A 15,709-nucleotide genomic window follows, 5' to 3' on the forward strand; every position below is an offset into this window, starting at 1 on the left:
AGAGGCAAAAATTATCAAACGCTGCAAAGAAAGTGGCTCACATGAGTACCGCCCCAAGAAAGGAAGACCAAGAGTCACCTCTGCTGCAGAGGATAAGTTTATCCAAGTAACCAGCCTCAGAAATCACAGGTTAACAGCAGCTCAGATTAGAAACCAGGTCAATGCCACACAGAGTTCTAGCAGCAGACACACCTCTAGAACAACTGTTAAGAGGAGACTTTGTGCAGCAGGCCTTCATGGTAAAATAGCTGCTAGGAAACCACTGCTAAGGACAGGCAACAAGCAGAAAAGAATTGTTTGGGCTAAAGAACACAAGGAATAGACATTAGACCAGTTGAAATCTGTGCTTTGGTCTGTTGAGTCCAAATTTGAGATCTTTGGATCCAACCACCGTGTCTTTGTGCGATGCAGAAAAGGTGAACGGATGGACTCTACATGACTGGTTCCCACCATGAAGCATGGAGGAGGAGGTGTGATGGTGTGGGGGTGCTTTGCTGGTGACACTGTTGGTGATTTATTCAAAATTGAAGGCATACTGAACCTGTATGGCTACCACAGCATCTTGCAGCGGCATGCTGTTCCATCCGGTTTGCGTTTAGTTGGACCATCATTTATTTTTCAACAGGACAAGGACCCCAAACACACCTCCAGGCTGTGTATGGGCTATTTGATTAAGAAGCAGAGTGATGGGGTGCTACGCCAGATGACCTGGCCTCCACAGTCACCAGACCTGAACCCAATCGAGATGGTTTAGGGTGAGCTGGACCGCAGAGTAAAGGCAAAAGGGCCAACAAGTGCTAAGCATCTATGGGAACTCCTTCAAGACTGTTGGAAGATCATTTCCAGTGACAACCTCTTGATGCTCATCAAGAGAATGCCAAGAGTGTGCAAAGCAGTAATCAAAGCAAAAGGTGGTACTTTGAAGAACCTAGAATATAAGACATATTATCAGTTGTTTCACACTTTTTTGTTAAGTATTTCATTCCATATGTGTTAATTCATAGTTGTGATGCCTTCAATGTGAATCTACAATTTTCAGAGTCATGAAAATAAAGAAAACTCTTTGAATGAGAAGGTGTGTCCAAACTTTTGGTCTGTACTGTATATGTGATGCCCTGGCGCCGCCAGGTGGTCACACAGTGTAGGCCCCGCACAACACCTTCCCTCACAGGGTTAAACCTTGCCAACCAAATCCTAGTCACCCCCCCCAGGGAAGGAAAGGCACACCAGTGGGCGGGACCAGGCGGATGGAGAACTTCCACCTAGGGGTCTAGAGAGCCCAGGGTGGGAAAAGCCACAGAGGGAGTTCAAGTTGTAGTTCAAGCCGAGTAGAGGTCTGAAGTGGTAGTGGAGGAGTTAGGAGGAGAAAGTCTGAAGCTCAGCACTGAGAGCAGAGGCGTCGGGGTTGGAGCCCCAGCGTATTGGCTAGGTGGCAGACGGTGGTCCGTGTCTGACAGGAGATGGGAAGACGGCTGCTGGAAATCTGAGGTGGACCGGGGCAAGGTTGGAGTTCCCCAGTACCAACACCGGAGAACCGACCCAGAAACCGTGCAGAGGGGGTATTTGGACCCTGAAGCCAGGACCGGAACCAACGGCCTAGCTAATTAACCAATTGAGGGCAGGATTACAGGTCCTGTCCCAACCAAAGTCCCAAAAGCAGACAACCACCCACCGAGAGGGATAGGGCATCCGCCAAGGCCCAGTAGATCCCACGGGTCAGCATCAGTGGGCCGGCCACCAGCACCTTGGTTAACCACTGGACTTGTCTGATTCATTTAATTGTGAGTAAACTGAGACTCCCTGGTCTGACCAGGCGCGCCGGTCCCTGCCATCACCGTCTCCCTGCACCGAGTCACCGGACCCCGGGGCAACCATCCCTATCCACGGAGGGATTAACAGCTAGCTGCCGCCCCATAGCCCCGCAACAGCAGCGGTGGTACCACGCTTTACCACACACCGTAGTTGGCGTCACAGACTGCGTACGGCAAATCCCGTACAAATACGTTCCCCCCCCCCTTTTTATTCGGAGTGTCCTCGTGACCTCCGGGTCCGGAGAGCCCCTAGTGCCACACTGCAGTTCCGGATCGGAGTAGCTTGGCTGGTACTGTGGCGCCCCTGACCTGGTCAGGCACCACTGAGTACTGCACCCATGCTGGGGACAGTACAATACAGGTAATCCAGAAGGCTGACAGGGGTGTGGAACACAGGCGCATAGTGATCAGGTCTCACACATGTACCCATGAGAGGACCCCTGGGGGTCCCAGGAGGGGGCAAAGCCTATACCTTCACTGGAATAGTGGAGGGGGCCAAAAGCCTCCATCTCCTCTCAAGGGGTGTGGTGGAGAGTCTGGTTGCTAGGTGGCGTAGGCAAGAACAGGAGAGGAGGAGCAGTGAGTCAGTTAGAGCAGAGAACTCCAGAGGGCTCAGTGAGGAGCAGACCTGTGGGGCTGTTGCTGTCTAACAGCGCCCGCGCAGTGGCTACTGACGGGGGAGAACGGTCAACTAGGAGTGCTACCTGAAAGCCAGCTTCAGCTAGAGAGAAAGCACGGAGTGGGAAGTAAGGAGACTGCTAGAGAGCACCAGGCCCAACCGGGCGGCAGATCCCGAAGCGAAGATAGATCCAGCTTTCTTCTGCTAAACCTGCCGGTGTGGGGCTCTCAAAGCCCACACCACAACACCACAAAAGCCGCAGCCACGTAACCGCAGTGAGGGCCCATAGGTCACAGGAGGCAAGCAGCTGGAGTGGCCTGGTCCGGGGAACAAGCAAACGGCAACCAAAAGGGGGAGAGAGGCTGCAGCATCTTCCCTGGGTGACCCCCATAGGGACTCAAAGTCGGGGTCACCCCAAACCACCAAGGGCTAAGGAAGGCGAGTCAGTAGTCACCCTCATAAAGTCAGCCTGAAGGATACCTGGTTCCCATCTGGTTCATCCCAGCTACGCCCGGGCTACTCACCCTGCCATCAAATGTGAGTAAAGCCCTTGAAAGACAGTTCTGCCTGTGTGAGTCATTCTGCGACTTGTGGTACTACAAACCTACATCGGGCCCTGGGGCTTGCCTCACTCTCAGGAGGCTATTCCAACTAACTGCACATACCATCAACCCCAGGCGTCCCCTAACCTGCAGTGGCGGTCCCCACTGACCGCAATACTGAGAGTGGCGTCACGATCAAAACAGAAGATTTCTTACCAGTGACGGAGATCCAGCTACGTGGAGTCCCTGAAGGTAATGCACCGACACTACACCTGTGGGGCTTCACATCTTCTGGCGTCACGAACAGGATAAGGACTAGACCTGTTGAGACAGGTGACCATGTGCCTGGGCGGTCCGCTTGAAAAATTGGAAGCGCCGCCATATTGCCACCATGAGAAGCGCGCTGAAAAACAACAGCAGCCCGCGCTGGAAGAAGTTACCGCCCACGAAGAGGTGTGGCTACCCAGAGATCCCCTGCAGAGTTCTGAGCTTGCCAGCGAAGAGAGCGGAAGCGTCCGGAGACGGCGGAGCAGAAGAGAAGCCAGCAGCTTGCTAATGGAGATGGCGTCTGAGAGCAGAGATCCAGAGCCAGGCTCCGCTGCCTGGTGGTGTCGGGAGCTCGCCGAGTTCTGCGATCGACTGGAAGCCAGGGTCAGAAGGCTGATCAGAGAGGGACGCGAGGAGTTTCTATGGATGACCGCGGCGGTTCGGGCCTACGAGGAGAGAGCCGCGCACCGAGTGCCAGACCGGGTGGTGACAACTCAGACCCCGATGCTGCCAACGATGGGTGAGTCGAGTGATGCCCCGGCTAGCGCAAGTGCCCCGACCCCTACTGCCACGCCCGCGGTCCCTGAAGAGGCGCCCGGTGCGGCGACGCTGAACCAGGCCGCAGCCACGCCAGGTGCGGCCCGCCAAGCCCCGGCCGCCGCAGCGATGCCCTGCTCGGCCCGCCAAGCCCCGGCCGCCGCAGCGATGCCCTGCTCGGCCCGTCAAGCCCCGGCCGCCGCAGCGATGCCGTGCTCGGCCCGTCAAGCCCCGGCCGCCGCAGCGATGCCCTGCTCGGCCCGTCAAGCCCCGGCCGCCGCAGCGATGCCCTGCTCGGCCCGTCAAGCCCCGGCCGCCGCAGCGATGCCCTGCTCGGCCCACCAAGACCCGGTCCCTGAAGCGACGCCCAGCCCAGCCTGCACGGATCCCATCGCAGCTGCGACGCCGATCCAGGCCGCCGCCATACAGGGCGCGGCCCGCCAAGACCAGGCCGCCGCCATGCCAGGCGCGGCCCGCCAAGACCAGGCCGCCGCCATGCCAGGCGCGGCCCGCCAAGACCAGGCCGCCGCCATGCCAGGCGCGGCCCGCCAAGACAAGGCTGACGTACCATTTACCCCGGCCCGCAAGGCCAGAGCAGACAAGGCTCCCCAGGTTCAGGAAGTCCCTGCTAGGCAATCCCTGGTAGGTGAGGACTCCGCATACTGGCAGCTAAAAGCCGACCTGGAAGCTAAGTTCCCACGGGAGATGGTGGAGCGGTACATGCTCCCTCCGCACACCCCAAAGAGTATCCCGACAGCTCCCGCAGCAACCACGGCAAAGAGTTCCCCACCTGGGCCGGCAGAAAGAAGTCCATCTCCAGCACTGCTACCCAAGGAGTGCCAGGAAGAACTAAGGGGGGGAGGAGGCCAGGAGGTTGAGGGGCTGACTCCAGAGCCATACCCAGAGCCAGAGATGCTGCCTTATTCTCGCTGGGATGAGGAAGACCTGACACCATCTGCAGAAGAAGATCTGCCCAAAAGCCTTACCTGGGAGTTTGTGAGCTGCACCCTACAGAATCCAGCCCGTAAGACACACCGCAACAGAACGCAACTATCCCCTGCACCGTCATCTCCAGAGCAGAGAGAAGTCACCGCCAGAGACCTGCAAGAAAAACGAGCCCTGAGAAGGTCCAAAGCCCAGGCCAGAGGACCCCTTTTCAGAGGAGTAGTGGAGGATTTTAATCTGAGAAGTGGATATGGATTCATCGTAGCACCTGGCATAAAGGAAGGTATCTTCGTCAACAGAAGAGACGTCAGAGCTAATCTGCCCAGAGGACATCCTGGAAGGAACCTGCGTACAGGAGACTCCGTACAGTTTACTATGCATCAAGGTGAAAGAGGATTGTATGCCCTGGACGTAACACAAAGTCCTAAAGAAAGAGAAGGAAGAAAAGACAGAGATAAAGACACAGATGAAGATCAAGAAAGAAAAGACAAGGAACCTACAGATGAGACGACCACAGACGACGACAGAGAGCAGGAAAGCAGCAGGTGCCACCGCCATACAGGCTCAAGCCCTGGTAAAGAGGAGTAGAGTAAAGTAAAGTAAAGTAAAGAAAGAAGTACAGAAGTTGAAGTTTTGAAAAGTTTTGTTTTGCAACGTTTAAGCATGTGCCCACAAAAACTATTGTGAGAAAACCATAAACCTTAAGGCTATGAACTGGCTATAGCCACAAACTCTCGCAGTGTAAATAGTTACACCAAAAGGGCACCACCACCACCAGAGTCAGCCTGTTTAGGGGCTTGGCTCGTCTGCAACCAGGAGGAGCCCGTCCGTATATAGGGCCTTGGCTTACCTGCAACCAGAGAGCATGCCTGTTTATGGGGCCTGGCTCTCCACCACAAAGAGGGTACCTGGTCAGCACCAACTGTGGAGGCCGCCTCTGCATCCTGCCAGAAGAGGCTGAAGGCGCGGATCCACCAGGCCAGGTATACCCTGAAACCACCAGCCCATGTAAGCCGCCTCTACATCCTGCCAGAAGTGGCTGAAGCCGCGGCCAACGTGAAAGGGTTTTGGGTGGGTTAACGGACTTGTGGGTGGAGGGTGGTGATGTATGGTACCTGGTGCTTTTAAATGTTTTACATGTTTTAATGTTTTATGCATTTTAAAATGTTGTCTTGCAGCCCGAGGACGTGCTGGTGATAACTAAGGGGGAATGTGGCGCCCCTGACCTGGTCAGGCACCACTGAGTACTGCACCCATGCTGGGGACAGTACAATACAGGTAATCCAGAAGGCTGACAGGGGTGTGGAACACAGGCGCATAGTGATCAGGTCTCACACATGTACCCATGAGAGGACCCCTGGGGGTCCCAGGAGGGGGCAAAGCCTATACCTTCACTGGAATAGTGGAGGGGGCCAAAAGCCTCCATCTCCTCTCAAGGGGTGTGGCGGAGAGTCTGGTTGCTAGGTGGCGTAGGCAAGAACAGGAGAGGAGGAGCAGTGAGTCAGTTAGAGCAGAGAACTCCAGAGGGCTCAGTGAGGAGCAGACCTGTGGGGCTGTTGCTGTCTAACAGCGCCCGCGCAGTGGCTACTGACGGGGGAGAACGGTCAACTAGGAGTGCTACCTGAAAGCCAGCTTCAGCTAGAGAGAAAGCACGGAGTGGGAAGTAAGGAGACTGCTAGAGAGCACCAGGCCCAACCGGGCGGCAGATCCCGAAGCGAAGATAGATCCAGCTTTCTTCTGCTAAACCTGCCGGTGTGGGGCTCTCAAAGCCCACACCACAACACCACAAAAGCCGCAGCCACGTAACCGCAGTGAGGGCCCATAGGTCACAGGAGGCAAGCAGCTGGAGTGGCCTGGTCCGGGGAACAAGCAAACGGCAACCAAAAGGGGGAGAGAGGCTGCAGCATCTTCCCTGGGTGACCCCCATAGGGACTCAAAGTCGGGGTCACCCCAAACCACCAAGGGCTAAGGAAGGCGAGTCAGTAGTCACCCTCATAAAGTCAGCCTGAAGGATACCTGGTTCCCATCTGGTTCATCCCAGCTACGCCCGGGCTACTCACCCTGCCATCAAATGTGAGTAAAGCCCTTGAAAGACAGTTCTGCCTGTGTGAGTCATTCTGCGACTTGTGGTACTACAAACCTACATCGGGCCCTGGGGCTTGCCTCACTCTCAGGAGGCTATTCCAACTAACTGCACATACCATCAACCCCAGGCGTCCCCTAACCTGCAGTGGCGGTCCCCACTGACCGCAATACTGAGAGTGGCGTCACGATCAAAACAGAAGATTTCCTACCAGTGACGGAGATCCAGCCGAGTGGAGTCCCTGAAGGTAATGCACCGACACTACACCTGTGGGGCTTCACAGTACTGACGTGGGGGCGGCACACATTTTATATATATAACATTTTTGATAGTAAAAAAAATGTTCATGCTTTATTTTTTTTTTGCTTATATTTTATCCCTTTCTTTTAAGTAATATAGTTTTACAATTAGCACCACATAGTAACTTTGGCCAACATCTTTTAGTACTGTGCCCCATCCTGTTCCCCTTCTTGAGATAATGTTCCCATCCTGGTCCCCAACCTGTAGTAATGTGCCCATCCTGTAGTAATGTGCCCCATTCATGTCCCCATCCTGTAGTAATGTGCTCATCCTGTAGTAAATTTCCTATCCTGTTGTAATGTGCTCATCCTTGCCCCTTTTACAAATGTGCCCCATCCTTGAGGAGTAGTAGTAGTAGTAGCAGCAGCAGCAGCAGTAGTAGTAGTATGCCCATCCTTGTCCCCATCCTGTAGTAATGTGCCCATCCTGTAGTAATGTGCCCATCCTGTAGTAATGTGCCCATCCTGTAGTAATGTGCCCATCCTGTAGTAATAGGCCCATCCTGTAGTAATGGGCCCATCCTGTAGTAATGGGCCCATCCTGTAGTAATGGGCCCATGCAGGTCCTCTTCTTGTAGTAATGTCCCCTTTACTAATCTTCTGCTTGTAGCAATGTCCCATCCTAGTCCCCTATTGTGCCATTCTATATATACACACACACACTAGCAGTGTCCCATCCAGGTCCTCTGTTGTGCCATTCTACACACACACACACACACACTAGCCATGTCCCATCCTGTTCCCCTACTGTGCCATTCTACATACACACACACACTGGAAATGTCTCATCCTGGTCCCCTATTGTGCCATTCTACATACACACACACACACACACTAACAATGTCCCATCCTAGTCCACAATTGTGCCATTCTACACACCCACTCTACCAATGTCCCATCCTGGTCCCCTTTTGTGCTATTCTACACATGCACCAAAACATTCTTTTCACTTGCCCTCTGTTCCCTCAGCGTCCTCTTCCCTGCTTCTTGCGGCTCGCAGTCACGAGCCCCCTTGACAATCGTGGCCGCTGTCAGCAATTCATCTGAAATTCAGAGGAACGTTTTCCCACCGCCGCTCACAGTCAAGCCATCTCTGCACTATGCCAATGGCAGCCGCTGGTCAATCAGATGCAAGCAGGTGCCGTCATACGTATCAGCTGCTTACCTCTGATTGGCCAGTGGCTGCCATTGGAATAGTACAGAGAGAGCTTGACTCGGCGCAGCGCCAAAAAAAAACATTTATCTGAAATAAAGCGCTGATGGCTGCGGCCCCTGCATCGGCTGCGATTGTCAAGGGAGGGTACGTGCTTGTGGGCAGCAACAAGCAGCCTGAGGGGCTACATGCGGCCCGTGGGCCGTGTGTTTGAGACCTCTGATATAGATAAATTCGTTGAGAGGTAACTTGTGGGTGTCTTCAACTGTTCAGCCACATCAGGGACTCTCCAAATGCGACATGGTGTCCGCTAATTATACCAGCCACTTTTGCGATCTAAAAGTCAAATAACACTTGTTCCCTTCTGAGTCCTTCTGTGCACCCAAACAGTAGATTTTCATCACATGTAGGGTATCTGTATACTGAGTAGAAATTGCACAACAAATTGGATGGTGGATTTTCTCGTTACCCATGAAAAAATGCTAAATTTGGGGCTAAAATAACAGTTTTGTGGGAAAACGTAAAATTTTAATCTTATCCTGCCACATTGCTTTTGTTCCTGTGAAGCACCTAAAGGGTTAATAAACTTCTTAGATGTGGGTTTGAGCAGTTTTAGGGGTGCAGTTTTTAGAATAGAGAAATTGCTGATAAACTTTTAAGCCTTCTAACTTCCTAACAAAAAAAATATGTTTTAAAAATGGCGCTGATGTAAAGTACAGATGTGGGAAATGTTATTTATTAACTATTTTGTGTGACATAATTCTCTGGTTTAAAGGCATAAAAATCAAAAGTTTGAATATTGTGAAATTTTCACAATTTTTGGCAAATTTACAATATTTTCACAAATAAATGCAAAAAATAATCTTCCTAAATTTACCACTATCATGAAGTTCAATATGTCAGGAAAAAATATTATCAGAATCACTGGGATCCGTTGAAGTGTTCCAGAGTTATTAGCTGATAACGTGACACTGGTCAGAATTAAGAAATTGGATGGTCAGGAGAGTGAAGGTGTTAAAACACATTGGTTTATGTCACTTGATAATTTAGATTGTGAGCTTCAATAGTTCCTATGAGTGATGTCCCTGTATAGTCCCTATATAGTCCCTATATAGTGTCCTATATAGTGATGATGATATCTGTAAAGCGCTGAGGAATTAATGACATTATATAAGCACAGCGTAATACTGTAATAATATAAAGCTCTAATCTATTTTTTTTATATTCTACAATGGCTCTGGCCACTAGATGGAGTAACGTGATCAACAAAAACATTCCTCTCTATTCATGAAGGTTTGCCAAAGTCTATAGATCACATCAATTTTGCCAAATCTACACTATAAAGTGGAAAAAAACCCACATTGGACAATTGCTACAGTCCCTCTCCGCGCAGTCATTTGATGATACCAGAGTCACGTGGTATTTTACCACGTTTGCTCACACGTATTGCTCCTGCTTGATAACTGACTGGTAATCCCCGTTCTTTTGGTCAGTGGAGACCCCAGCATCCAGGTCTTCACGTTATCATATATCATGTGGATAGTTGGTAATTTTATTAAACCTCCTTTAAATGTAACCTGTCATGTAAATGAAACGCTATATACCTGCAGATATAGGGTTAATTTGCATGTTAATAGCGTTTTGAAACCAAAATTAACTTTATTACTCCCGATAGTATTCAGCTTCCAGTCATAGTGGTGGCGTCAGCGTGCGGTCAGTCACTGCTCAGTGTATAGTGACCAACGGCTGTAACCGTATCCCCCGTACTAACTGACAGCCACTTTGCATTAGACCCGACTTTCAGTCAGTGCTGGGGGTGCGGTTACAGCCGCCGCCGCTCTCAGTACACTGAGCGGGGACTGAAACTGCACAGGTGTCACCCCTATGACTGGAAGCCGAACGCTGCTTGGAGGAATAAAGTTAATTTCCTCTCGGCAGGGGGCTCTGAGTGCTGGCGCAGGGCAGGTTCAGAATACTATTAATCTGTAGATTAATCCCATATTTGCAGGCAAATAGTGTTTTCTCATATGACAGGTTCCCTTTAATAACTTACTTTGTAGATTCCTCTCTGTCCACATCCCAGTATTGTTACATATCTATTGATTTTTTTCTTTATTATATAGACTTCTTAGATCGCTGAGACTGGTCTATTGACATTTAAAATCTATGTCAGAATGGCTGTATGTGGCTGGTAAGTCCAGCTATAGAGTGAGTAAGATCATGAGACCAAGTGTACTCAGCATTCGTGCCCCCCCCGGCTAACAGTTGCAGCTTGTCCTGAACAGTGTGAGATCTCAGCAGCAGAAAGGACTCTAAAGGGGGCTTTACACGGTAGCGATATCGCTAGCAATTTGTAGCGATAGCGAGCGTGTAAGTACCCGTCCCCGTCGTGCATGCGATTGTTTGTGATCGCTGCTGTAGCGAACATTATCGCTACGGCAGCGTCACACATACTTACCTGGTCGGCAGCGTCGCTGTGACTGCCGAACAATCCCTCCTTCAAGGGGGAGGGACGTTTGGCATCACAGCGACGTCACTGCAACGTCACTAAGCGGCCAGCCAATCAAAGCGGAGGGGCGGAGATAAGCAGGACGTAATATCCCTCCCACCTCCTTCCTTCCTCATTGTGGCCGGTGGCAGATAAGGAGACGTTCCTCGCTCCTGCGGTGTCACACATAGCGATGTTTGCTGCCGCATGAGCGATGAACCACCTGGATAAACAACCCTTACCGGTTTTTGAGTTTGGGACGACCTCTCCATGGTGAACAATTTTCACCATTTTTGAGGTCGCTTAAGGTCGCTGGTCAGTGTCACACGCTGCGATATCGTTAATGACGCCGGATGTGCGTCACTAACAACTTGACCCCGACGACCAAACATTAACGATATCGTAGCGTGTAAAGCCCCCTTTAGGAGCTGTCAATCAGACGAGGTGAGCAGTTAAACTTTCAGGAAGGATTACACAGCCATTGTAAGACCCCCTTCACACACGTTTTTCACTGACATGTTAAAGGTGCGTATATTTCTCCGTGTGCCGTGATTTTGGCACACGTGTGATCTCTGTGTGCTATCCGTAATAATACATGGAGATCAGGCACTTATACTCACCTGTCCATGCCGTTGAGGTCCATGGTGCTGATATCTCCTGCCCTCCTGTGTCGGGCCGCTGCTGTCTCATCGCTGCAGCTACTTCCTAGTCGTCTGTGCAGTACATAATCATGAGCACAATTAGCCCACCTGGAAGCAGGAGACCGCAGCTGCTGGAGACAGGTAAGTTTACAAAAGCTTTTTATTTTAAATGTACATTATTTTTCTGGTAGGTGTTTCACAGATCACACCACTGTGTGGTCCGTGTGACATCAGTGATGCCGGAGAAAAATGAACATGTTTCATGTGGAACACACGGACATGCATGTGCGCCGCATGGAAACACAGTCAGTGAGAAACTGACTATAATGGGTCTGCAGATGTCCATGATTCTGGTAGGTATAAAAACTGCAACATACGTATCAGAATCACTGATGTGTGAAGGGGGCCTTTCATGAAACTCATCAGGTCTAAAAAAATCTAATTAATAATATTTGCAGTTGATATTGTGAAAACTAATGACAGATACGCTTAAACTACTTCTCAACATAAAATGTAATAATATTCTATAAAGCACGAGTTAAATTCTCTTGGACAGTGCCATTTAAATAGCATGTTCACAGGTGCGTGTGATCAAGGGCTCCCAACAATGCAATCCTGGGGAACTGATGGATTTTCCCAGTAGTCAGGGGTCTTCTGAAGCCCCTTGTTGCATCCATCTTAGGCCTCCTGTGAAAAGTACCCTATGGGTGTGTGGCGCCCCTGAGGCTTCAGTCACCACAGGGTACTGCACCTAATGTAAGCTGCAGTGCTCAACCCGGGTCCAGAGAAGGTCGGTGCCGGTTTCACTTACACAACTCATACACACATACAGGTTGTTCTTCCTTTACAGTGGACCAGGCTAGGTTTGGGTCAAAAGGTGTCGCCAGCGTGGTTGGGTCTTTAGGACACCAACACGCCAGGGGAAGTTAGGAGCCCACACAATAGTTAGAGAGTTCTCCAGCAGGAGAGGAAGAGAGCAGTCGGTTTCACCAGTGGCTCTGGTGGGACGCAGGAGTTAATATGGTCACCAAGGGGAGAGTTTATTGCTCCCTCGGGACCGGCGCTGACAGGATGCAGAATCCTAGGGTGAATTATACTCCAGGTTGTCCACCAAAATCTGCAGGCTTGGGGGATTGCATGTTCCTCCAGCCCCCACAGTTCCTGGAGCACAGTGACAGAAAGGCTCCGGGGTCGTGCTCCAAGGCAGACCCCACATCGGACCCGCAGCACCCACATACGGGCAGGGAGTAGAAACACTTTTCAAGAACCAGGGGTCCCCAAGAGCTTCAAGCCACAGGGATCCACACCAAGCGCAGGAGGAAGGTCCCACCGTCCAATTCACCGGCTCTGACCTCTAAAGAATCCGAGTTTGACTGAGCCCATCACAGCTGGTGACCGGTACTTCCCGGGCGAGCGGCATTAACTGTGAGTAAAACACCTGGCACCCGCAGAAACTGTGTCCGCCTCTTATTTCCGACGCCGGCACCCGCCATTACTACTCCCCTCATCATCCTCCCCGGGTCCCGCTCCACCTGTGGGGAGCAGAAATACCTCAGCTGCTACTACCATCTCCCCCGGAGGACAGTGACAGCAGCGGTGGCTAATTCCCTGGCCACACACCACAGGCGGCGTCAAGAAATCAACCTCCACCATCATCCATCACCACCCCTTCCCTTTATTGTACACTTCGGGGTCATGAAAGCGGGCAGGGCCACCCGTGACATCCCCTGATCCTCACCGGCCCGATGACGAGTATTTTCCCCCGACCCCCTGGAGTGTTCAAGGTGGACTTCATAGGGACTAAAAAAAACAGAATAAAAATAATTTTAAACTATTTTTTTATTATGAAACAAATAACAAAAACATACAAATTTATATTGCCCCCTTATTTCCCAATTAAAAATAAATGCAAAAAGTAATTATAATAAAAAAAACATATTTGGTATTGGTGCATAAAATTAATTAACCTGATCATCAATCTGCATAATGAGAAAAATAATATAAAAACTCTAGAATTGAATTCTTTTGTTCGCCGCAAAACTGCAACAATATGTATAAAGAAGCAATCAATCCATCATATGTACCCAAAATGTCAGCTCGTCCCGCAAGATACAAGCCCTCACACAAATCCATTGATGGAAAAATGAAAACGTTGTGGGTCTTGTAAAATGACGACACAAGCAGATTTTTTTTTTTCCAAACTTCAGATTTTTTTTTTACCACATAAATAATTTTGTTATTACCGTACTGACTTGTAGAATATTATTGTCAGGTCATTTTTTTGCACAATGGATTCCATTAAAACAAAACTCAAAAAACAATCATTTTTTTTGCACAGTTTCACCAAACTTGGAATTTTCTTCCTATTTTCCAGTACATTGAATGGTGAAATGAATGGTAGTATTCAAAACTACAACTTGACACAAAAAAACAACTAGCCATCATGTAGCTAGGTGGACGGAACAATCCAAAAAGTTGTGACTCTTGGAAAAAGGGGAGAAAAAAAACAAAAGTGCAAAAATGGAAAATTGCTTGGTTGGCAAGGGGTTAATCGTATCATTTACTGTGACTTCTACTTTCAATGATCGGTTGCAGTGGTACTAACGTAAAACAAATTTAGGCTGTCATGTTTAATTTCCGTTTATGATCTGACCTGTATATCACGTCCGTATCTTAATTTCTTCTACACAGTGATGGGGACGGCCACCAGAACAGCTCAGACAATTGCCCCACAGTCATTAACAGTTCCCAGTTGGACACAGACAAGGACGGCCTGGGAGACGAGTGTGATGATGATGATGATAATGATGGAATACCAGATATTATCCCTCCAGGCCCTGACAACTGCAGACTAGTCCCCAACCCTGGACAAGAAGATGACAACAGTATGAAGCATTATAATACTAGAACATTAGCCGGTGATATCTTTAATATCTAATATTTTCCGCTGCATTAAAGGAGTATTCCCATCTCCAAGATCCTATCCCAATATGTAGTACGTGTAATAATAGCAATATTTGCAATTACCGATAATTAGAAATGTAGTATAGCTCTCCTGATATAGCCATGTCTCTTACTTCATGTGCAGGGCATTGCAGTTTAGGTATCCATGGTTACGTCCACTCATATAGGGACAGTTAGGCTGGAGTCACACGATGGTATGGCATCCGATGCGAGTGCATCGGATGCGATATGCTAATGACCCCCGGCTCTGGCTCTGCTGCCAGCATGAGCCGAGTGTCATGCAACTGTGATCCGATCCTGCAATCGGATCACAGCTGCGGAGGGGAGGGAGGGACTAATCTCCCCATCTTCTCCATTGTCAGCTGATGCGATTATCACACTGCACTCGGATGTCATCCGAGTGCAATCCGATGTTTCACTTGCACCCATAGACTTGTATGGGTGTGAGTGACACGGCTCACGCTGACAATCGCAGTATGCTGCGACTTTTCTCTCATCTATAATCTGGATGAGAAAAAAGCTGACCATCGCCTCTCCCTCATTGAATAACATTGGTCAGAGTGCAATGTGAGATTTTCTCTCATTGCACTCGTCCGATTTATTCACTCCTGTGAGCGTACCCTTAAGGCCGCTTTACACTCTGTGATATCGTTACCGATATCGTTAGCGTGCGTACCCGCCCCCATCGGTTGTGCGACATGGGCAAATCGCTGCCCGTGGCGCACAACATCACTCAGACCCGTCACACTGACCAGCGAACTGCCTCCTTTCTAAGGGGGCGGTTCGTTCGGCGGCACAGCGACGTCACTAAGCGGGCGCCCAATAGAAGCGGAGGGACGGAGATGAACGGGACGTAACATCCCGCCCACCTCCTTCCTTCCGCATTGCCGGCGGCCGCAGGTAAGGTGAGGTTCCTTGTTCCTGCGGTGTCACACATAGCGATGTGTGCTGCCGCAGGAACGACGAACAACATCGTACCTGCAGCAGCAATGATAATTGGGAATAGGGGGGCATGTCACCGATTAGCGATTTTGAATGTTTTTGCGACAATTCAAAATCGCTCATAGGTGTTACATGCAACGACATCGCTAACGCGGCCGGATGTGCGTCACAAATTCCGTGACCCCAACGACATCGCTTTAGCAATGTCGTAGCGTGTAAAGCGGCCTTTAGTCAGTTAGTTGCTTATGGACATAACCACTGCTGTAATCCCCTGCACATGAGGTAAGAGATATGGCTATATCAGGAGAACTAAACTACATTTCTTTGTCGCTCCATTGGGAGACCCAGACAATTGGGTGTATAGCTTCTGCCTCCGGAGGCCACACAAAGTATTACACTTAAAAGTGTAAAGCCCCTC

At 50.1% G+C, this 15,709-nt stretch overlaps 1 protein-coding gene across 1 annotated transcript in view; it reads left to right on the top strand.

The window, feature by feature from the left end:
• The window catches only part of THBS4 (thrombospondin 4), a 102,236-nt gene that overhangs the window by 60,091 nt on the left and 26,436 nt on the right, over positions 1 to 15,709 (top strand). Inside the window, exon 16 of the mRNA XM_075325819.1 lies at positions 14,077 to 14,270. Within this exon, the coding sequence (XP_075181934.1) occupies positions 14,077 to 14,270 (194 nt within the window). The remainder of the gene's footprint in view (positions 1 to 14,076; positions 14,271 to 15,709) is intronic.

This window comes from Anomaloglossus baeobatrachus, chromosome 1, assembly GCF_048569485.1.
Source record: "Anomaloglossus baeobatrachus isolate aAnoBae1 chromosome 1, aAnoBae1.hap1, whole genome shotgun sequence".
NCBI lineage: Eukaryota > Metazoa > Chordata > Amphibia > Anura > Aromobatidae > Anomaloglossus > Anomaloglossus baeobatrachus.